Source organism: Astyanax mexicanus, chromosome 16 (assembly GCF_023375975.1).
Source record: "Astyanax mexicanus isolate ESR-SI-001 chromosome 16, AstMex3_surface, whole genome shotgun sequence".
NCBI lineage: Eukaryota > Metazoa > Chordata > Actinopteri > Characiformes > Acestrorhamphidae > Astyanax > Astyanax mexicanus.
Genome location: NC_064423.1, coordinates 38,371,372 through 38,395,693, shown reverse-complemented (window position 1 = coordinate 38,395,693; position 24,322 = coordinate 38,371,372). Strand labels below are relative to the sequence as shown.

The 24,322-nt window shown below is 37.6% G+C and overlaps 2 protein-coding genes across 3 annotated transcripts in view; one reads left to right on the top strand and one right to left on the bottom strand.

The window, feature by feature from the left end:
- The window catches only part of phlpp2 (PH domain and leucine rich repeat protein phosphatase 2), a 69,779-nt gene extending 55,125 nt beyond the window's left edge, over nucleotides 1–14,654 (top strand). For both annotated transcript variants that reach the window (XM_022670087.2, XM_022670088.2), the window contains exon 19: nucleotides 1,252–14,654. In XM_022670087.2, coding sequence (XP_022525808.2) covers nucleotides 1,252–2,523 — 1,272 coding nt within the window. In that variant the 3' untranslated portion in view covers nucleotides 2,524–14,654. The remainder of the gene's footprint in view (nucleotides 1–1,251) is intronic.
- A 1,523-nt stretch (nucleotides 14,655–16,177) lies between these two features.
- Nucleotides 16,178–24,002, bottom strand: marveld3 (MARVEL domain containing 3). The gene is made up of 4 exons (XM_007237619.4): nucleotides 23,903–24,002; nucleotides 22,490–22,710; nucleotides 22,282–22,358; nucleotides 16,178–19,208 (listed from the first exon to the last, which is right to left on the bottom strand). Exons 2-4 carry the CDS (start codon nucleotides 22,696–22,698, stop codon nucleotides 18,598–18,600), a joined length of 897 nt encoding a protein of 298 aa, XP_007237681.2. The 5' UTR covers nucleotides 22,699–22,710; nucleotides 23,903–24,002; the 3' UTR covers nucleotides 16,178–18,597.
- Between the last annotated feature and the right edge of the window lie 320 nt (nucleotides 24,003–24,322).

The window sequence follows — 24,322 nt, the reverse complement described above, 5'->3', positions numbered from 1 at the left end:
TAACTATAAAAATAAAAAATGTACCCTTATATCTTTCCTGAAATCTGTTTATCTTGGTGAGTAAAGCACTTCTGATTATTTACAGTTAGCTTAGATAGAATAGAGGTGGCCATATTTAGGGGAATCTGTACCAAGTTTGCCTGGCACCTGTGTGGCTTTAATGTGGCATTTTGCCCTGGCCAATATTGGGATTAAGGATTGACCAATCGCGCTGAAAGACGATACAAGGCGATTAAAATCGGACCCAAAAACACTGATTGGTCTATAGGGGTGTGACGAGACAATAATATCACGAGACGAGACGAGACACGATACTGGGTTCACGAGAACGAGACGAGACGAGATTTAAAAATAAAATTTTAAAGAAAACTTCAAAAATGAAAAATGACTTAAAAATTAGAGTTTTATTTGACAAAAATCATATAACGCACACTTAACAGACTGGTTTCTCTCACACATTGATTTTATAAGAAATATAGATAAGAATAAGAATAAAAATAAAACTTATCTAGGTCTTATATAGTGCAAACAATAAGTGCAAACCACAACCAGTCACAGAGACAGAATTTTTTTTGAATACAGTACAGAGCTAAGGGATTAGTACAGCTGCCTATGAAACAGACGTGTGTAGGATTTACTTACAGTATTCACATATGGTTTGTGTCTTGTTGGTCACTCTTTTACTGTTTATTGTTTCCACTGGAGCCAAAATGCAGCCAGATATACAACTTAAAAAGTGGGTATGCAGCCTATAGGGGGCGCCAAATGAAAGCCCCAAATAAATTTTCTCTCAGGAGAAACAGCCAATCAGCTTGCTGGTTTTGCGGAGCGCGGTGGGCTAGTAATGACAGAATGTATCCCCCCCCCTCCCCCCGGACTTGCGCTCCTGCTGTTTTGCCAGATCCCGCTTAAAAAGTCCACACTAAACTATTTTTTTCCCCGCAAGAAAGGTTAAAGCTTGACGAGAAATATCGTCCGTTTTAATCTCGCGAGATCTCGTGCCACGAGATCTCGTCACACCCCTATTGGTCTATATCTCTTAGTTACAGTTCTGGGGTTGGGTACATCAGGCAGTGGCATAGGGTATGGCTTAGGGTGCAGCGTAGGGTATGCATCGGCTATGGCTTTAATTTAATGCAGAAATAAAATTTAACCATTTTGTGGAAAAAAACTGTTTAAACACATTTCTACTGATCATTACATTGCGACAAACTTTCTAACTACATGCTTTTTTATCTTTTCCTCCTGTAGGATAACAAGGTGAGTGGTGTTACATGCTGCTCCCGACTGTTGGGTTGCTCCTACCTGTCTCCTTGGGTATTGCCCAAGCCCTGGGTACGCACCGAGCCCCTCTGTGCACAGGACGAGTTCCTGATCCTTGGGAACAGGGCACTCTTTCAGCGCTTGTCCTACCAGGAGGCAGTAAAGACTGTGCTGGCTGTCCGAGATCCCCGAGCTGCTGCCAAAAAGCTCTGCACACTGGCCCAAAGCTATGGGTGCCGGGACAATGTTGGGGCAGTGGTGGTGGCCCTGCATATCGGGGAGGACAGCTGTACCTGTGAGCCTCCTCTTACGACTCTCACAACTGAGATCCGAGGAACGCCTGTACTTACCTCTGTCCCCATTTCTGTGCCACCTGTTGACCCAGCCACGCCTTCCTCAAGCAGTGGGATTGCCTCAGAATTCAACAGCGAGACATCTGCCTCGGAGGTAGGCAGCGAGGCTGGTTCAACAGCATCTGATGAGCACCCTTCTTCGGGTCCGAACGCACGACCGGAGCGCCGCTGCAGCCTGCACCCGGCGGCCACTATCTGCAATGCTGGGGTGGTGGGTACTGGCAATCTGGGACCTGGAGCTCATCAAGCTCTGTTTCAGCGCCAGCCATCATCTGCCACCTTCTCAAGCAATCAGTCGGACAACGGTTTGGACAGCGACGATGAAGCTCCACTAGAAGGCGTCATTTCCAATGGGAGTAAGTTGGAAGTGGAGGTGGACATCCACTGCTGTGCTTTTCAACTGCGCTCTGGGCCTCCAGACAGCCCTAAAGAGCTGGACCTCCGCCATGACTCTCGAGGTTCTGACTACAACAACAGTAAGGTGCGTCGGCAGAACAGCGTGGTTGTGTCAGCTACTAACGGCTGTCTTCTTGCGGTATGCGGTAGAGAGATTTCCGACCTGAAGAAATCTCCGTCTACTTCCAGCCTCTTTGGGAAAAAGCTCTCAAACGGCTCCGTCGTGGCACCAGAGGACAGTCACAACATCATTGAGGTAGCATTGGAAGCACCCAAGAAGAAATCTGGGTATTTTGCGGCACCGGCTCAACAGGACCCTGAAGATCAGTTAGTCGTCCCTCCAAGCTTGGAACAAGACGTTCGGGAGCAGCTAAGAGGCCAGAGTCCTGTGGTTCCCGGACCTCCGCCCCTCTCGACACCTCCCACTAACAGAGATCGTAACTGGGACCATCCTCAGCCTGGTCTCCCTCCAGCCACCTTTCAACAGGAGGTCTATGACACTGCACTTTAGTAGACGCTCTAGCGCAGCACCATTCGACAGGCCATCTGTGTGACATAGTGCCATATCGTGCAGGCAGGTACGACTCCTCCTCCTCCTGCCCTGCTTGTGGAACATTCCCGTTCCTGTTCAGCTCCGTCATAGTGTGTGAAAGCCCTGCATGTGCTTGTGGTAACATCCACCCACCAACTAGGACTGGTCTGTGGTGAATCCGAGGACCGAGGAGGAGCAGACATGGAGAACAGGGGGGAAAAAGCGTACAGAACCAATGAGCTTTCAGGACCAATGAGACGAGGTCTTGAACAAAAAAAAAAAGATGGGCTGTCCCTGACCAAAACTCACAGCGCGAGCTAGAATACCTCATAAACAACCTTGCATAACTGACTTGCTACATTCTGCCCTTTACGCCAGAAGACTTTTTTTGCTTAAGCAGGCTTTTATCATCTCAGTTTCTTCTTCACTGGAAGGTTACAGGGGCTAACCATGACCAAAAGGTAAGAAAAGTGCCTTTTGCAGATGGTTGTGGCTCTAGAGGGCCCTCACTGTTACCCAGTAACGCCAACTCTCTTTCTCCTGCCCACTGGAGGTTGTTGTGGTTGTTTAGCAGGTGTGAAAGGTGTGCCGCGAACCAGACCACAGTCTGATGATGTGAACCAGACATAAGGACCAAAATTTGGTCTGAACAAAAGAGGTGGTCTTAGTCTGGATCAACTGAACCATGGACCGGTTTAGACCGGTTAAAAAAAGACCGGTTAAAAAAAAAACCCTTTCTAGATGTTTAAGACTTTTGGACCAATTACACACAGTTGATGCAAGCTATAGTCACCTATTAAAACAATAGAAGAAGAAAAAGATCAGGTGTTGTGCCAAAATCTGACTCCCCTCACCCCCCTCAGCGTTCATACTGGCAGGCGACAAGTTGCTTGTGTTGCTCCCCACGTTTGTCTCTTATAGGTGTGTTAGAGGCTGTTCACACTGACGTAAGTGGGCATGTATCAGCGTTACTGGTTAGCATGCTAGCAAGCTTCCTATCAAGCTATTTTTTGTCTCCGAATTCCACCTCTATTTGTGCAAAACAATGCATCATATAAAATGGAAAGAGCAAAAACAGCAGTTATAATCCTGTCTCTTGTGTTTAGAACCGTTTACTCTGCTGGGGATATAAATAAAGTATAGTAGAGCCCTGTCTGGACGGGATTAGTTTCTCAGGGGGTCCTGGGGTCATTTTCTCTTTTATGGGGGTCCTCTGTGATTTTATTCCTGTCCGGAGTGCACATCTCTGAGTTTCGTCTCCTCGCATTTAATAAAATAGCTATTTGTCCACTGCCGCGCACCGTAATTACACTTTAATGGCAGGTGTTTCCACAGAGATCCACGTAAACACAACAGTAAGTGGAAATGGAGGAGCTACTGAATGCGATGTCATGTGACCGAGAAAGCCAAAAACCTTTTTTTAATTGCAGTCCGGATGCAGGGTTTTTTTTACCACTGAGGAGAAGTCTGAAATATTTTTTTACAGACGTCCCCCTGAGAAACTAATCCCGTCCAGATAGAGGCTTAGGAATCAAAAATCCACAGAACAGATACTGAAACCTGCTTTTTTATAATTGGTCTGAGAAATTTGCTCGGCCAATCAGTGTCTAATGTTGCTTAACCACATCATAATCTCTGTGCCAACAAATTGGGCAATCCAATAGGAAATAAATGGTTGCCTGTTGCTCTTGTCACCTTACAGTGTGAACACAGAGTTAGCATGCACATGCTTCACACAGCAGTATTTAGAAACAGAATTACTGTAAAAGGAGTCTGAGGGGAATCTGTTATGCTCATTCTGGCAGGGATGCAGAATTTGGCACAACACCTAGAATGCGAACTCGCCCAACTTTCTTCAACATTCTACAAACCAATCAGTGTGAAGTATAGGGAGTCTCCGCCCACATATGTGATAAGGACAAGACGTAACAAAGTTCTTCAGGGTGCTCAGTCTAAACTGCAATGTGAAACCAAAACAAACCGGACCAAATGTGATCTATACAATGTTTCAAACACATTAACCTTGGTTCAGACTGTGGTCTGTGGTCATTTTAAAAGAAAAAATGTTGTGGAAGGAAAAAAATAAGCTTTTCCCAATCTCTATTTCTCCTGGTCTTCTCATTGGAGTGCAACTGAACCATTTTTTTAAGCCATAGGGTAATGGAAGATAACAGGCGCTGCTACTTAGCCTGTTTGGCATACATGCAACCCTGAACCTTCTGCACAATGGAAGAGAGAACAATGCACCCCTCATCAATCAGTGTGAACTTTGAAAGACCCTTCCCTTCTCCAAGTCCATCTGGATCTAGAGAAGTAAGGGTGGCCACAGTGGACGTGCTATAGTGTTGGTAAGAGTGAGATTGAGATCAGAAAGAGAGAGAGAGAGAGAGGGGGGAAATTGAATTTGTCCTCTGTATGTGTCATATCACCGGAAGCCCAATTCACTGGGGAAGCATCATCATAGCTCATTGGCTAAGGCCATTTCGATGGGGATCAGAAAAGACCTCATTAACTCACACTAACTGACTGATTTCACAACGTGGTCTTGGGATACTTGCTAGGAATACTTGAAGCGTGCCATGAGAGACTTAGAGGCTTAGAGCACTGATCTAAGAAAGAAAAAATATTATTGTATATACTGAAAATACTTAAAAATGACTTAATGAGTTATTTTTCATCTTATACCTGAACCGGTAAACTGAACAAACTACTAGTATTGTGTCATATTGTGAAATATGACGAAACTGAATTATTTTTTATCAAACAATGTATGAAATGATACAATATATGATACCCATGTCATATACAGTATTGTGCAGAGTGTGCTTCTGTGTGTACGCGCGTTTGTGTGTGTGTGTGTGTGACACCAAGTCTTATTTCAAGTCTTATTAATATGTTTTCAATATATTATATTTTCCCAAGGCAAGAAATGGAAAAGAACAGATACAATAAGTATCTCTTAAATCAGAATGATATCTTGGGCGCTAGGTATCTGGAGGGAGAGCGTTTTCAGATTTTTCAGTCAAAAAGGTTAAAAGGGTTTTGGATTTTACTGGAATGAATGAGCCAGGCTGTGTGATCCTAGACTGAGGAGACATCTGGTGGTGGTCCATGTTAACAGCAGCATTCTTGCACAGAGCATATTGGTTTAGAATTTTGAAATTGGGACGTACACTGTTATAGTTAATTATACTGTAGTTCTTAATCAGTTGCAATTCATTTTTATAATGGAAACAGTTGACATTACTGAATTGTCTTAAATTTAAAGCCAGATGAAGACTATCCAATGCACACTGTCTCTGCTTTGTTAAAAAGAATATATGCACACATCAGAATTAATAAATAATAGGGGTGTAATGATGCACTGTGCTCACAATTCAATTCAATTCACAATTCTGGATTCACAATTCAATTGCAAAGAAAATGAGGTGATTTGTTTTTTATTTATTAAGTGCAAAAAAAATAAAAAATGCACTGTGCATAAATACTGCTTGTATCGTTTACTGCTTGTGCTGTTTAAGTGGACAGTAACAAAGGAAATATAATTCATTACACTAATAGGTTTTTGTATTAATTTGGCTGCATTCAAAATTCTTAATTTCCTTAAATTCATACTTTTCACTCCACTACATTATTGGAAATTATTGATTGTTATATTTGGCGGGTGGGTGGAGGATCTGTCATGTCTCCTGGCCCACGAGAGTCAAATCCTGGAGAGGCGAAACTTGTGCATTGACCACGGTGAGCCCCCCAACCCCCACACAGTCAAAAAAAGCGCTTGTGTGATTGACTTCAGTCAAAAATAAATGACATATCCTCCACCCTTTGCTTACGCCCAATGGCTCTCCGGCTTGCACTATTGGGATTGAGACCTTTGGTGTTTAAACAACAACATTTCACAAACAAAACATGGAATCGTGAATCGTGAAATTTTCCATTGCAATGCATTGTGCAACAATGCTTTGTTACACCCCTAATAAATATATATTATTTATAGATATTTTTGTTATAGATTTGACAGGGACATGCCACTATTTTCGGTTTTTGTTTTTCTCATGTTTTGTCACTGGACAATAGACTCCCATCTTCTCCACATTCTACTTACAGTAGGCGAGTCATTTGCACACTATGTACACTGAACAATATACGTCCAATATATGTTTGTGGAGACCCCTTCTAATTAAAAAGCAGCCATTCCGCTGTTTTAGGTGGCACCTATTGCTGACGCAAATTTGAAAATCTAGTCCCTGTAGAGTCCTAAGTATTGCCAAAAGAATAGGACACTGGAGCAGATAATTAACATGAAATTATTGGTACCATATGTACCATATGCCCAGCATTAAGGCATTATTGAACTGAATGATCCATCCAATACTTTTGGATGGCATGACTATATATCACTCCCTATCTCTTTATTGCTGCATGCAATCAGATCCTCAAAGCAATGACCCAAATCTAAAATCTAGTAAAATCCCTGGAAATTAGAGACAGTTACGCTATCTCTCTTTCTCTAACAGTCCTAGATTCTGTAGAACAGAAACAGAAACATTATCAAATGAGTCAGCATTCCAACAGTTTTTGGGACTTTTTTGTATTGTTTTTTTTTTCATATAATTTCAAGTCTAAAAAATGTTTTTACAGTGCTGTATTCTTTTGGCTTTTATAAGAGAGTCACCTATTGTATGTAGAATCCCTGAATCTAAATTATGAGTAAAACACTATACTAAACTAAAGACAGAGGAGTGATTGGAGTGAGATTGAAATCTGAAGCGCAGAAACATTCCACCTGAACCGTAGATTATCCTCTGCCTGTATCTGCACTTTGTCAAAGTATTATATTTCCATTTAGAAGGAGTTTATTGTGTTTTTTGTGGTCATTTTGAGTTTCAGGTTTATTTCTGTTGAAGTCGTGGGCTTGCTGTCGAGTGCCCGCTGTGCCAACGCGCTTTTGTTTCCAGACTTACTGTTTTACTGAGTTACACAGATCAGTCGTGTCCTAATCTCAGCATAATTTTCTTACTACAGGAAACTGATAGTCACTTTTTCTGAAGTCGCTCGTGTGGCTGTGCAGTGCTTTAGCAGGCTGCCCGTGGATTAAAGAGACACTTGTATCATGCAGTAAAGCTTCAGACCAAATTCTGCTGTTCTCGTGCCAAAAGGGGTCCATTTTAAAAGGGATGTGGCAATCGAGAAGGGGGTTGGAGCCACCCAGCATGACTAGTGCTTCTTTCAGCTCTGCCATAGCCTTAAACAAGGTTCATTCCAACGTTCGCTCCAATTTCTACCAATGCTGTTTCTTAGCTTTGTAGTCAGTAGGTCAGTTATGGTTTGTAAACACTAGTGTCAATGTTTATTTCTACAATATTTAGACCAAACAATGACTCGATTTGATGCGATTTGATTTAAAACAATCAACAGACATCTAAAAAATTTCCCACATATTGCCTAGACTTAAAATTATGGTATGCACTGATCAGCCATGACATTAAAACCTAGTCTTGTTCATGTCTCCAAGTACCACACCAGCCTAAGTCATGAAAGATGTCTTGTGGAACCTCCTAGTGCATTATTCCTTAAAGTACTTTTGGTAGATACTGACCACTACACACCAGTAATTCCCCACAAGACCTGCCTGATATTCTGGAGATATTCCAACCCAGCCATCTAGCAGTTCATCACAGTTTGGTTCTTGTCAGAGTTTATGATTTTATGGTCCAAATCAGTTGATGAGTTTGATTACTTGGAGCGTTTTCTCCCTCTGTTTGGTTTGGTTTCACACAGGCATGAACCTAAACGCAGCAAAAGGCGCACCAATAGGCCACCAATGCGCACCAATTGTTGCTTCAACACATCAACTACAAGAACTGACTGTTCACTTGCTGCCAAATATTTAAATTCCACCCCTTGACAGATTTGAACCAGAGCCATTTGAACCAGATCAATGACCCTATATATAATTTAAATACTTAAGATCCATAAAGTGACAAGTGTTCATGCTAAGGCTGCACCAAAATGAAAATTCTTGACTGAAACAGAACAAAATTAAACAACCATATGCAGTATACTGAATACCGAACACCTTTTTTCATTGTTTCTCCTTAAATATTGCCACTTATTTTACCATTTTGTTAAATAAATAGCGTATTTTGTCTTGCTTTTTGAAGAAAACACTACAATTTAAAACATATTTATTGAACACTACACATTTTTAACATCCTAGTTTTTTTTTTTTTTTACCATCAAAAGCATTATTATTTTTATAAATTATTCAGTCTATCCACTTATTCATTAATTTGAACACCAGAAATGCATTTTTATGTACTTTACTTAGCAGTGCTTTTAATGTTATGGCTGATTTTGTATATTATTGTATATATACAATGGAGTATTATGATTATGTTATAGCTGGATGCTTAATGGATCGTTTTGTGTTCTGTGTCGCAATGGGAAAAGACCTTGTTCAACAAAAGCACTTTGCATATAGTTTAAGGAACCAATACAGATATTAATATGTCATATATTTGTGATAGCCTACACTGTATATTAGCTATTTGTTGAAATGCACATACACACATAGGCCTTGAGTTGTGATTGCTGTGGCTGCTTGTGGCCAAATATTCTTCTCTAAGAGAAAGTACTTAAGGAAATGATGGAGAGATAATATGTTCGAAAGCGGTTCTGTGTGAGGCAGGGATGGACCGGGACTGATGATGTAATGCATGCTGAATTACAGTAATTGTTATGATAAGCAAAACAATTGTGGAGCATTTGACTGTTTTAAAATGAGGTTTGTTAGATTAGGGCTGCGTCCCAATTGAAATGAATGGTACTGCACACTAATACTACGCAGACATGCCAAGAGCTTAAATTTGTGAGTGATAATTTGTATAATAATTTGATCATTGCATTAAATGAGCACGCTAGCTAGTGTTCAACCCCACTTACAAGATAACACTTAACATCTAACACTAAATTTAACACTTAAAGGTTAAGTTTACTATACATAGTTAGAGTGAGGTTAAATTCAACAGTCATTTACATTCAACTAAGAATTCAGTTAAATTTAATGGAATTTTTGTTTTTGTCCCATTTTTCTCCTCAATTTATATGGCCAATTGTCCTCTCCTCGTCTCTCAGGGCTCCGGCAGCTGATGGCAAGCTGCATGACCAGGATTCGAATGAGTAGTCTCTCGATCATAGTGGCAGCGCTTTAGCATGCTGGACCATTCAGAGCCCGTTTAATGAAAATTTAGTTAAATGTCAGTTGAGCAAAGATGAGCAATTTAACTTTTATCTATATTAAATACTACCTACTCACAAACTAGTTATTATTAGCAATTTGTTTCCAATTGGGTAAAGCTTTCAGTTTAGACTCTCAGCTCGAGCCGAGACGAGTTTTAACTTCATATTTACTAAAAAATGTGAATATGAAGTATTGAGAGACTCCGCCCACATAGCTGATGATGACAGGATGTAATAATGTTCTTTAGTTCGCTCACTTAACTGCAGTGTGAAACCAAAACTAACCGGATCAAATGTAAGTTATCTAATGTAACAGACTTTGGTTTGGACTTTCAGGTGTGAAAACGCCTAAATTAACCACTTTTGACACCAATCTTTACGTCTAAACTAATGACTACTAATCAATGCTCAATTTTGGGACGCGCCCAAAGTCTACAAACTACATATAACTAACAATGAACACTTTGGCACAAAATTCGACACCATTACCCAAGAGAGTAGTCTTGTTTTTGGTGCATCATGAATGATACTCACGCACAGATACACAGTATACACAGAGATACAGTCCGATATACATGTCCCTCATTGCATTACTGCATCACTGCTGGCATGACGTTACCTGTTTACCTTCTCAGACATGATATATGCAATGTAGTGTGTGTGTGTGTGTTTGAGTGAGTGTGAACGACTGTGGTCTTACAGCAGTGTGGTTTAGCCTTCTAATGTACGTCGTATAGGAATAGTATTAAAACTGCAGCTTTCAAGAGCTTTTCCTGCCTGAGTTTGGTACACTATATGTCCAAATGTTTGTGGACACCACTTCTACTAATCTAATACAGAATGCAGCAATTTAGTTATTTTGCGTTGAACATATTGCTGCTGACACAGATGTGCAAATAAATGCACACAAACACACAGCTTGTCTAGTACTTGCAGTACAGACATATAGATAGATATACAGACATATTTCAGTTAACAGCTTTTCTCAGTCAGTTTTATGAGGTAGAGTCACCTGGAATTCAGGCTTTCAGTTAACAGCTGTGCTGAATCTCTTAATAAAGTGTTTGAGAGCATCAGTTGTAAAGTAATGAAGAGGTAGAGTTACAGCTATACAGTGAATAGTGAATATTTGAGTAATGTTCTAATCCAGATTATGGCAAGAACTACTGAACTAGGTAAGGAAAAAAAATACCAATGAAAAAAAAACAACAGAAAAATTATAATGATGAAACTGGCTCTCATCAGGACCTCCTCTGTTGCACAGGATAAGTTAATCAGTTGTACCAGCCTCATGAACCACAAGTGAACAGCCTAAATGCTTCATAGAGTATTTATGTTGATTTGTGTAACACTTTTAAGTTACTACATGTGTTCCTTCATAGTCTGGATGACTTATTAAAACATATATATATATATTAAAATGTATATATATATATAGCAGCATTTAGTACAGAATTAGAAATCCCTCTGGTACTGCCTAGTGTTTGCAATTAGCAAGGAGGTACCATAAACATCAATGAGTCTCTCTTATTCAGTTGTCTCTTTTAAATTAATAGCAGTAGCATTGCTGATTTGGGAGGGGACAAAATATCCTCATTAATGCAACATCTAGTATATTCATTCTAAAAACAGAAATACAGGGGTCTGGTAGGTTTGCTGGATGTAGTTGCTTTCTACATCTTTACAGAACAATATACTCAAAAACACATACATTTATTTACATTAACCTGCATTAAAAGTCACCACAGAGGTTTCCAAATCCCCACAACTTACAGAATGTTCCTTTAATAAAAATATTCTCCCATTTCAATGCCTGAATATTCTTAATACTTAAAAGTTGCTCTCTGTTCACATAATTGTGCTATTATGTTATCATTATTATCTAAAATATCACACAAATAATTAGTCATCATGACAGGCCTAGTTATTGCAACATATGCAGGATAAACACTAAGCAGAAACACTAAATAAGCAGGTGTCCTAAAACTTTTGTCCATATAGTGTATGTTTGCAATTCTGTTCCTTGTTTTGCCAAGATGTGCTGTGTGCTTCCCCCTGCCAAACTGCACTGCAGGCCTGTGCTGGGTCTGTTTTAGTGAGAGTAAATTCTAGCCAAGATTTCTTTGCAGATAGCCGATGTTTAAGCGTCAAATGTCACATTTATTTAAAAAAGTCATGATTGAGAGTGATATGGGAAAATGAAAATGGTTTATTTTTGAGAGTTGCTGAGGAATGAGTGGCCACAGGTATATAGTATATTATATGCACAAATATAAATATAAATGTAATAATAATGTTTCAGAAATTCCCTTTAAAAGCTTCTGGGTTTGAGCGCAGGTGTTCTGATTACGACTGCTGTGTGAATATGCGTATATACGGTACAGTACATACAATATACATAGTATATTGTACATAGTATATTGTACATACAATAGTACACAGGCTGTTTATGCTGATGTTTTACAATTGGGCCATACTAAGGCCTGAAACATACTCAACACAAGGATACAAACGCAGACGCTTTGAGCTGTGCAGACTGGGTTTCAAGCTTAGTTGTGTGCAAAAATGAATCATGACAGACAATACACTTTATTACGCAGCAGAAGCTCAAACTGCATAGCTATCTTTTCCACAAGGGGGGCGCTACAGTAAGAGGAAAGTTACCTTTATGCCTTTTTGGTTTAGGTCTTTTGTTGTCAAAGACCCTGTTTTTAAACATTTAACCATTTATCCATGAAACCAATCAACGAGCACAAGCTAAAGATGTTTTGTTTTGCAAATAAATTAACTAAATGTATGTTCTATCTTAAATTACATTGGTTGATCTACAGTATCTATATATTGGAAGAATATTTGCGGATCTAATCCTTCACCAACATGAGGGTTTCCTGAAAGCAAAATATAAGATCAATAATCTATACAGAGCCAGTCTACTTAAATGTAGGAATTCTTGCATTTCATATACATTTCAAGTCTTAAGTCATATTTTATTGATTTTTGTTCTATTGTTGGCTTTAATTTAATGTATTAAAGAAAAAAAGTATTGGATAGTGTGCTGTCACATTGAGAATTTGAAGTACTGTACAACAGCATCAAAAACGATTAACCTTTTATGACGTAGCATCCTCGAAAGTAGAAATGTGTATAAATGGCAGACGTTTATCCTCGTCTTGTTTAAAGGCACCATGATTTGTCCTCTAGCACCCCCTGGAGAACTGAGTTTTTTAATTGTTACAGTACCCTAAGAGCACACACTAAGTTTAAACATTGGACAGAACGTTGGACAGCTGTTGGTATTTGTGTTTGCATCCTTGCTTTGAGTGTGTTTTTGGACTAATAGTGTCTAAGAGTCTCTTTCAGTTTATTCTAAACCGTTTTTTTTTTTAGTGCAAACGGTAAAAAGTTTGGACACACCACTTCTTATTCAGTGTTTTTTCCTTATTTTAATCAATTCAACAAATGCATCATGTACTCATCATAAACTATTTCCAAACTTATAAATTCATCCCAAACCCATCCCAAACTCATAAATTAATTCCAAACCCATCCCAAACTCATTATAAACTCATCATAAACTCTTAAATTCATCCCAAACCCATCTCTAACTCATTATAAACTCATTATAAACTCATCCCAAACGCTTAAATTCATCCCAAACCCATCTCTAACTCATTATAAACTCATTATAAACTCATACCAAACACTTAAATTCATCCCAAACTCTTAAATTTATACCAAAATCATTATAAACTTATCCCAAACTCTTACATTCATCCCAAATTCATCATAAACTCATCCTAAACCAGATCAGTTGAATTGTTCCTTCATAGTTTTGGTATCTTCTATATAATAATGTACAATTGTATAAAATAATGTAAAAAGAGAAAGGGTGTGAAGGGCTGTGTCCATACTTTTGAATTGTACGGTAACCTTGAAGGAATATGTGAAGCCACTGTCTTTTTATTTTATTTATTTTATTAGATTTTATTATTTTTTGCCTGTGAGTAATTCTACTGCCTGATTCTGACTGACTGTCGGAACTGAGACCGTGCGGATGCAGATGTGATTCTGGTTTTGGGTTTTATTTTTAAAGAGAGATTTTATTGCTTTGAATGTAAAAAATCTTTTTACTCCTCATTCCTGAGTCGACACTTTTCCTAACGACTTGCTCTGGACACGTGCGGGGGTTCAGAAGGTGTCCCGATTCATTTGACATGTGACCAAAGTTTGATCTCGCTATCATTTCTGTACATTCTTCTTTTTTAGAGATGCTTGAATATTTTCTCTCAATGCCAAGAAGCTGAGGTTTATTTTTGTACTTCATTGGTTCATGCAGATTTATAGGTCCTTCAGTACCGAATCTAGAATATAAGGTTCTATGGCGTTCCCTCACCCCATTACAAACGGATTTTGGTTAGGATAATAACAATAATTAAATTATGTATTTAATGTCAAAAGCATGCCCTATATAAATGAATTACATGTAATAAAACTATATGAACATGTGATTTACTTTGTACAAAATGACAAATGTTTATGTTTATAAGGCATTGTTTTAAATATCCAAAGCATAATGTATATGATATTTTTATGTTTTTATTTGAGCATGCAGAAATCTGCTGGAGGTTTTAATTCTGTTCTATTTAAAGCCGTTCAGTTTTAGGGGATTTGTTTTACTGATTTTGGGACGAAGCCCAAACGCGAGCACTTTTGCTGTTAGTCAGCGAGACCTGTGTTCCTCCGGATTTTGAGGGCGAGTGGTGGCTCATTATTTCATTTGAGATGCTGCTATGACTAGTTTTGAGCAGAAAAGCTGTATTTTTAATTAACTTTTCAGCAAAGTAGCAATAAAAATTTATACTGTGAAACGTGTTTGAAGTCTTTTCTTTTAGAACGAACCGAGTTGCCTGATTGCATCGGAGTCTGACAACAAATATGATTGTAAAGAACATGCTGGGTTAAAACTAAAATGACTTATTTGGCAACCCAGAGCTGGGAAACAATGAAAATAACTAGGACTATTTTCTGCTTTTACAATCTACAGTGGTGTGAAAAAGTGTTTGCCCCTCTTAATGATTTATATGTTTGCATGTTTGTCACTCTTAAATGTTTCAGGATTCTGATTTGACCGTTCACATTCATGTTGCATGTCCATGTGTCGGATATGTATCTAAATTTAGGACCACATCTGAGTGACTCAAATCTGATTTGAAAAAATCGCATTTGGCACATTCACACAGCCATTAAAAAAGTCAGATCTCAGCCACATTGAGCAAAAAATCTGATTTGAATTACTTCAGCCTGGTAATGTGAATGTAACCTAAATGATTTTTTGTTTGAGAACAGCTGTGGCAGTACTCAGACCGGTTTGGCTAGAGAAACTGAATTCATTCACTGTATCTTCATTTAAAAACTGCATTTTGTATTTACTTGTATTGTCTAAGAAACACTTCCTTTTTTACACCACTGTATTTTACAGTATTAAGAAACAGGCATATTTCTACAGTAATCAATAATCCAACTAGTGCTGTAAATGTAATATTGAAGACTATATGAAAGCTATACAGGAAAATATGCAAAATTATTTTATAAACAGAAAGTGTACGTTTTATTTAGTTTATTTATTTATTCTTTATTCTATTTTATATTTTGATTCCTATGTTCTTAGTTCATTGCTATTCATTTATTATATATCATTTATTATCATTTTACTTTACTTTTACTATTATTATCTTTTTCTTGATTCTATATTTTAAACAATTAAAGAAAGAAGAAATTTAAAACAAGTATTTATTTTATTTTATTTTTTTTTTTACTATTTTGTTCCTTTGACTTTAATTATTTAATTTAATGACTTTAATTTACTTTGACTTTAATTATTTAAAATTTCTTATTAAATGTTTTCAATCTCTTTTATACTGTAAATGCTCTGCAGCATTGTAAATAAGGGTCACCCTCAATGTAATCCTGATTGAAAGGTTAAATTGATTAAACTTTAAATGCTGAGAAAAGTCAAGCTTGTTTAACACTTTTTGTTTGCAGAATAATACTGCATGTGTTCTTGTATAGCTTTAATGTCTTCAATACTAAATTTATAATGTAAAAAATCACATATATAAAGAAAATACACTGAATGAGAAGATATGTGTCCAAACATTTGACCAGTGTGTTAAAAGGCACATAATAAAACTGTTAAATGGATCAGATTAAGTGGGATTGTATGAGCTTCTGGACAAACAGTAGAGGAAAGTGTCCAGGTATTTAAACCATGCAGTAAAACCAGTCTGACCAGCTTGGTGTTGATGGAACTAGGATTTCAGATAACTATGATTCTTCATAAGGTGTTTATTTCCTGTAGCAGTGAAATTAATACAGCAGAAAAAACCTGAAACATATAAACGTTCTTTATTAAAAGTGTACAAAAGGCTATGCATTTCATCTGTTTTAATAAAAAATAGTGTACAATAATAAATTTGCTTGTAACATAAAACATATACAGACATGCAGCTCTGGAAAAAAATGAGAGCACTTCAGTTTCTGAATCAGTTTCTCTGATTTTGCTATTTATAGGTTTATGTTTGAGTAAAATGAACATTTTTGTTTTATTCTATAAACTACAGACAACATTTCTCCCAAATTCCAAATAAAAATATTGTCATTTAGAGCATTTATTTGCAGACAATTAGAAATGGTCAAATTAAGGGAAAAGATTAAGAACTTTCAGACCACAAATAATGCAAAGAAAACAAGTTCATATTCATAAAGTTTTAAGAGTTCAGAAATCAATATTTGGTGGAATAACCCTGTTATTAATCACAGTTTTCATGCATCTTGGCATCATGTTTTCCTCCACCAGTCTTACACACTGCTTTTGAATAAAACATTTGGATAAAATTCAAGCAGTTCAGTTTGGTTTGATGTTTTGTGATCATCCATCTTCCTCTTGATTATATTCCAGAGGTTTTTAATTTGGTAAAATCAAAGAAAATCATCGTTTTTAAGTGGTCTCCTTATTTTTTTCCAGAGCTGTGTATAAGTTGCAAGGTTTTATCTTGTGAGGCAAGGCGGCATGAATTACAGGAGTTGGAGTGAGGCCTGAGTGCGGGTGCAGATGGATGGACTCACAGTGGATTGGCAACACAAAAAAGTGAGGTGGGTGGAAATGATGGTGACCGGTGGCTTCTGGCTAGAGTTGTCCCTGTGAACAAACACTAAAGCAACTCTGATAGACCTTCTAGATTCCACACCCACATTCACTACAGGAGATCCCGCCCACATATCCCACAGGTCAGTGTAGATTTCTTTATTTAACTTCTATAGGACATGGCAAAAATAGCAACAGCATTTAGTATTGTGTCCCATGACATGTGGCATGTGAACTAAAGTTTGAATGGGGTTTGAATCGTTCACATTAAAAAAAAATAGTAATAGAAAAATAATAAAAAATACATTCTGTCAGGTAACAATCCCTTCCATTTATGGTAACAGTGTTTGGCTGAATTATGTAAACCTTATTACTATATTTTACAGTAAACATTTAACATATACAGTGTTAAAATCTATTTTTATGAAAATAAAAATATATATATATAAAACAAATAAAAAAAAATGAATATGGTAAAAAAAAAGCGTGGTCCTTTGTAGGAAACAAGTCATTAATTAACAGCTTACAGCGGGTAAATGGCAATGAAAATAAACTGAGCTTTGGAAATCATATAAAGATGTCAGGTTTTTTTTTTAAGTCTTTTTTTTTAGTTTTTTAAGTCTTTGTCTGTAGTAAAGCTGTAGTGCTGGAACAGGTGGTGTTACTGTTGTTACTCTCTACTGCAGCAGCATTTACTGTTTCCTACACCTTCAAAAGACTCTTGGAAACTGGAGAAAACTGCTACAGAAAGACGTCTGGCTGACCCACATGGAAACAGCTTCATAGTACATTACATGAGGTTAAAAAAAAAAAAAATCTTAGTTTGCAATGGTAGTCAATGTAAAAAACAAATACTAGTAATTGGTCCATTTATCATGAATCCATGATGGTCCATTCTGACACCGTACTTTTCAGACTATAAGGTGCACTTTAATTTTCTCAGCAATCGACAGTGTGCCTTACTATTAGATGAATCTGATGTATTAAATCAGGTTGTGCTGATTTTATGCGGTACACAGATAGTAAACTATTAAAAGTAGAAGTCTTTTCTTTAGAAAAATTACAGATGAATCCAGAGAGTGATAAGTACTGTTTCCTGTTATTTACACCTTTAAATGACTCTTGGAAACTGGAGAAAACTGCTACAGGAAGACGTCTGGCTGACCCACATGGCAACAGCTTCACAATTATTTACATTAGGCAAAAAAAACTTAATTTGCAAGGGAATCAATGTAAAAAAAATACTTATCATTGGTCTATTTATCATGAGTCCACCATAGTTCATTCTGATACTGTATTTTTCAGACTATAAGGTGCACTAAAATTTTCGTCACAAATCGACAGTGTGCCTTATTATAGGGTGCGCCTAAACTATTAAAATAGAAGTCTTTTCTTTAGAGAAATTACAGATGAATCCAGAGAACGGTGAGTACTGTTTCCTACACTTTTAAAATACTTGTTTTGAAACTGGAGAAAACTGCTAAAGGAAGACGTCTGGCTGACCTACATGGCAAGGTCTGGGCTGTACGGTACTGCTACTGTTCTAAAACTCTTTACTGTAGTGAAAAGAGTAGGTTTTCTTGGTTTACCCATGATATATATATTTTTTACATTGAAAGATTGGTGTATGTTGGGTCCTTGTTCTCTCGTCTTCTATTAGAGGTGTATTAAAGGTTGTTATCCTCTGCTTCCCGCTGCTGCTTCAGCCTCCGGACCGTTCGGAAAGCCTGCACTGCCAGCACGGCACTAATCAGGAACAGGATGAAGCAGAGCACCCCAAAGATTCCTCCGGCGACGTCGGTGCCGCTGACGCCGCAGTCGCCCACCTTCAGCGCTTTACTCTGATACATGACCTCCCTCTGCTTACACACGGGGCTGCTGTACGCCTCCTGCAGCTTAATGAAGAAAAAAGCCACGGCAGGGAGGTAACCCAGACCAATCAGAGCGTCCAGCACAGCCTCAACTGGCAGCACCGCCGGCCAGCGGAACGGCACCCGGAACAGCCCCAGCGCCAGCACGCCCAGCGCATACGCCATCAGTGCCCCCCCAAACGCCATGCTGTAGGTATAAGAGGGCAGCTTCATCTGGTAGAAAAGATCATCCAGCTCATTCACCTGCACCGCCTCCTGCGCCGTGAACGCCTGCGCCCCCCCGTAATAGTAGTAGTACAGCCCTCCCAGGCTGGCGATGTCCCGGTACCGTCCCTTATTACTGTACGGCACCCCGGCGCAGATGATGATCAGCAGGTTTAGGGCAACTTCAAGAATTTGGCAAATACCTGAAAGAGTTAAAAACAGTGATACAGATCACATTAAAGGTCTCCTGCTAAAATCCACTTTTTCTTGTTCTCTGTGAAATACAGTAGGTCTCTCTGAATTGTATATGATGCACATGAAACTCTTCCTCAACCTCCAGAAAAATGACTGGATCAGTAAAAGCACTGTGACTATGTCAACCCGCGAATTAGAATTCATGGCCCCGCCCACCTCGCCTCAGGACCGCCCACAGGCAAAGCTGAAGCCGGGCTGCAGCAGAGCTGACACAGTCAGTTTACAGCTTCTGTTTACATCAGCTAGTAAGCGTTAACTATCTTGTGTGAATAACTATAAGTTCATATCGGATCTCCGGTGGATTCCGTGTTTTACCCAGACCTTAAATCAGTGGCGTGCAGTGAATATAGTGGGTACTCCTTCTGCAACCACCCGCCCGACCGACACATTGATAAATACTACAATAACTACATATATTCTCTGTCTTGACTGAGTTAAATAAACTTAATACACATAAACAGCCCACAAATACAGCTACAAACCACAAAAGTATACAATTAACCCAACAATAAATGCTTAATTTTAGTAGTACAGGCGTATGCCTACAGGATGCCAGAGCAGCCTATTACTTAGTTTCACGTTGAAGGGCAGCCTTTAAAAAGGCTTTTTAATATAATATGACACAATATCTGTCTTATTTCCATGATAATTAGCTAAATATTTAATTAATCCAGCATGCGCGCTCCGTCAATGCTCGTAGCGTAACCCCTTCATCCGAGCACAGAGAAGGGGTTAGACAGCCATGACCCCGCCCATACTGTGAAAACCATGAATCTGATTGGTTAGACTGTCCTGTGACTTTGCTAATAGATTCATTACTACACCCTTCTCAAAATCAGGAGAAGGGGCAGCAGACACACGGGGCAGAAGCCATTTTAAAAAGCTTTGATTGGTTAGAACAGCTGTCAGTCAGATAAGAGTCCTGTAGCAACTGAAAACACAGACTAATGCTTTTAATTAGTGGCTGTTTTTTATTTTAGTTAACTTATAAAATAAATGCTTACACTTAAAATAATTATATTATATACTTTCTGATAAAAGATTATGTAACTATTTACATGCACTTTTGTCACCCCTTCTCTGAAGGGTTAGAAGGGCCTCACTGCACACCACTGCCTTAAATATACACTAGGGAAGCACGGTTTGACAAGGCAGCACAACTCGACAGAACACCGGTCAAAGCGGGAGCCGTTCACTTTGAATTTTATGGTGTAGTGCGGACTCTGGGGCTTCAACGTGGTGAAACTGCCCAAGCACAGAATCACCAAGCCTGAGGAAAGAGTTTAGTAGTGTTAGTTTAGCTGAAAGAAATGTTATCAATGCAGCAGTGAAAGAAGCACTGAGAGTCTGATGTTAAGCAAAGTTAAAGGGTTAAAACTTTATCTAGCTCTCAGTGCTATATCTTTAACTAAGGCTGTATCTCTTAAAATATTTAGGAAAGTAGGTAGTAAATTAATCCTAAAGTGATCCACACTATGAAGGAACACATAGGGAACCATGTAGTAACTAAAAAGTGTTAAACAAACCAAAACACTCTGCCATAATCTGGATTAGAACATCAACTTGAGCTATTTACTGTATACCTGGAACTCTACCTCTTCACTACTTTACTTTAACTGATGCTCTCAAACACTTTATTAAGAGACAAGAAATTCAAGTAACACAGTAGCACAGCTGTTAACTGAAAGCCTGAATTCCAGGTGAATCTACCTCATAAAGCTGACTGAGAAAATCCATCAGAGATGTGCAAAACTGTCAAATCTAAACAAGAGGTGCTACTTTATAGAATCTAAAATATAAAGCATATTCTGGTTTCTTCATAGATATTTAGTTTTAATCTACCATCCGGACTTTTGACTGGTAAAATCAAATACTACCTGGTTACCCTTGGGTAATAAACATTGAACTGAAATTAAATCTCCCTCTGGGCAAAATTCATTCAATAGAAATCCTGGAGAGTTTTTCATTTTTGTCATTCTAATCATGAAATAACATAGGTGAACTTTCACCTGCATTCCATCTGCATCATTCACACATACAGATCATACAGACTCTAGGAGAGTGCAGAGCGTTCCACACATTATTTACTCTTGTGCAATCCACACGTTTTTTTTTTTTTTTTTTTTTTTTTATAAATCAATTCCCCCCAAAAATGCCCAATTGCCTGTTTATTTATACAATAATACTGTAATTTTGTAAGGAACAAAAATGCAATGCCACAAAATGGTTCATACAGAATCCTTCCATACATGGAAACCGTATATCGAACACAGATTAGTCTGAATTCATGCCTTTTATTATTTCATATAAAACGAACCTTCAGTTATAAGGAGAGCTTAAGCTTTTTTTAAGGCAGACACCCAATCAGAAAGACCCCCTAACATTTTATTTTTTTTAACTAAATTTAGCTATTCAATTAACAAGTAATTTATAAGGAAATTTTAAATTGTAATCAAATAATACTAAATTAATTTTAATTTTGCAATTTTTGATAAAATAATTTTAGTTTCTGGATTTTCAGTAGATCCACAATTTTATATTATATGTGGCACAGGTCAAAAGTTACACCTTAAATTCAGTGGTTTTTCATTATTTTAACATTTAAAAAAAAACTATTAAGAAAAACATATGAAACAATTTAGTATACAAAAAAATGTTGAACCAGAACCAGAATATGAACTAACATACATTTTAGATTTTACAGTCGCAAAGACCTGTAAACATCATGATGAAACTGGCTCTCATCAGGACTGCCCTGATGGGTATTTTGATTTGTTACTCCTTATTCATAATCTGGGTGGATTCAAAAACTAAAACACTGAATGCGAAGGTACGTTTAATCCTTTGGCTGGTATCATATTTATATTATTATTTTTTTATTTTGTTTTACTATTATTAAAACTCTTATTAAAGTATCTCTACTTTGGACTCTTTGTTTCAGCAATCTTTATTTATGTATTTGTTTTTTTTTTTTACTCTCTTTATGGCTCTAAGCTTAAAATAAAGTACATGTCCACGAACCTCTGGAAGTTGTAAGATATCGTAGATTGTAAAGAGACGGCTGGTGCGTTGACTCGTAGGTTGACGAGTCTGAGTACCTACATAAAAAAAAAAAATCAATATTTCAGATTTTAATGGTCATTAAAAGTGATGGGTGTTGATTTGATGAAGTTATAATAAACCTGTTGATAATATACTGTATTAAGGTGTGTATAAGAGTGTCTCTCACATTTCCTGAGGCTCGTGGTGATAGGCGTCCTCATAGGCCGGTGGTTTTGAGTTAATTTGGGTCCTGCTGTGTTCATCTCTGGGATACCCAGCGCTCCTCTCCTCCCTGTATCTCTGATCATCTCTCCGGTACTCCCTCTCTCTGCTCCTGTCTCTCCCATCACGACTGGGACGATCCTGGGTCCTGGACTGGTGATGCCGGTCAGGCATTGCTGAATTTACCTGTTATACAGTAAATACAGGAGGTTAAACCTCATTAATTACAGAAATTTGTAGAAATACACTGTATGTTTGCACTATAATGTAAGATATTGGCACTGGTGTATGATTTTTGTATATATACACACACACACACACACACACATATGTATATATATGTATATATATATAATTAAGAGACCACTTAAGTTTCTGAATCAGTTGTTTTAATAAAATGAACATTGTTGTTTTATTCAATAAACTACGGACAAAATTTCTCCCAAATTCCAAATAAAAATATTGTCATTTAGAGCATTTATTTGCAGAAAATGAGAAATGTCTGAAATAACAAAAAAAGATGCAGAGCTTTCAGACCTCAAATAATGCAAAGAAAACAAGTTCATATTCATAAAGTTTTAAGAGTTCAGAAATTAATATTTGGTGGAATAACCCTGGTTGGTTTTTAATCACAGTTTTCATGCATCTTGGCATCATGTTCTCCTCCACCAGTCTTACACACTGCTTTCTCCTGGTGCAAAAATTCAAGGGAGCTATTTAACAAAGGTAACTTACTTTTTTATCATGTTTTACTACACCAAATGTCAATTTTACACCGGAGTTCTCCTTTAAGTGTAATGGAATTATTAGAACTTAAAGAACTCAAAAAGAAAATGTTCAATTTTAGTAATGATACCTTACAAAATTAACTAAGAATAGACTTATTTTAAACCCTACTCATTTTGTTGGGTTAGTTCATAAAGAAAATCCTGTATAGATGGTACGAAATGCAGAAAACTGTGATAAGTTTGTGTGAAGAAATGTACTCTGATTTTTATATTGATGAAAGGTGTTTACAGGGTTTCCTTAACGAAAAATAAAACGACAATTATGGATTATTAGCAAATGACAAACAGAAATTGAAATAGAAACTGCAATTAAACAACTAAAGCTAGAGGAGTATATATAAGCAGCCAATCTAAATAAATTACAGAAGGAACACAGAATAAGCAGGTGTGCCAAGACTTCTGTCCACTGTTTTTTTTCACTGTACTGTGATTTTCTGTGTGAACAGACAGGTAAAAGAAGGCTAACCCTGTGAGCTAAAGCTAACAGTCACATTTTCTAACTCTGTACAGGTGAGCAGGTCTGAATTAAAGATATTAAACCCCACTCTGCCACCAGATACAGCATTTAAACACGACTCAGCGACACCTACCTCAGGATCTGTCTGTAAAACAGGAGATTTATGGTGTTTAAATTAAACAAAACGCTTCCTGGTCACTCTTCAGCTTGTGTTTGTGTCTGTAAGCTCCTCCCCTTCACCTGTGACTCCAGGCCCCGCCCACAACTACGCTCTTTCACACAGGAACAATCAAATCACTGTGGACCCTTCTCTTGTAAAATGCATTCATACATTTCTCTATCAATTAATTTTTTTAAATAAAAAAATACGTTTCGCATTTACCTTTTTTCATATATTAAGAAATACATATTAAAATGGACTAATTAAATAAATATATATAAATACAAAAATATATATCAATAAGATACAAATAAGACAATAATAACTAAAATAAATAAAATTGCAGTTTTTATACCAATGCGCCATCTTACATTTATACTGTGTATTCTCATT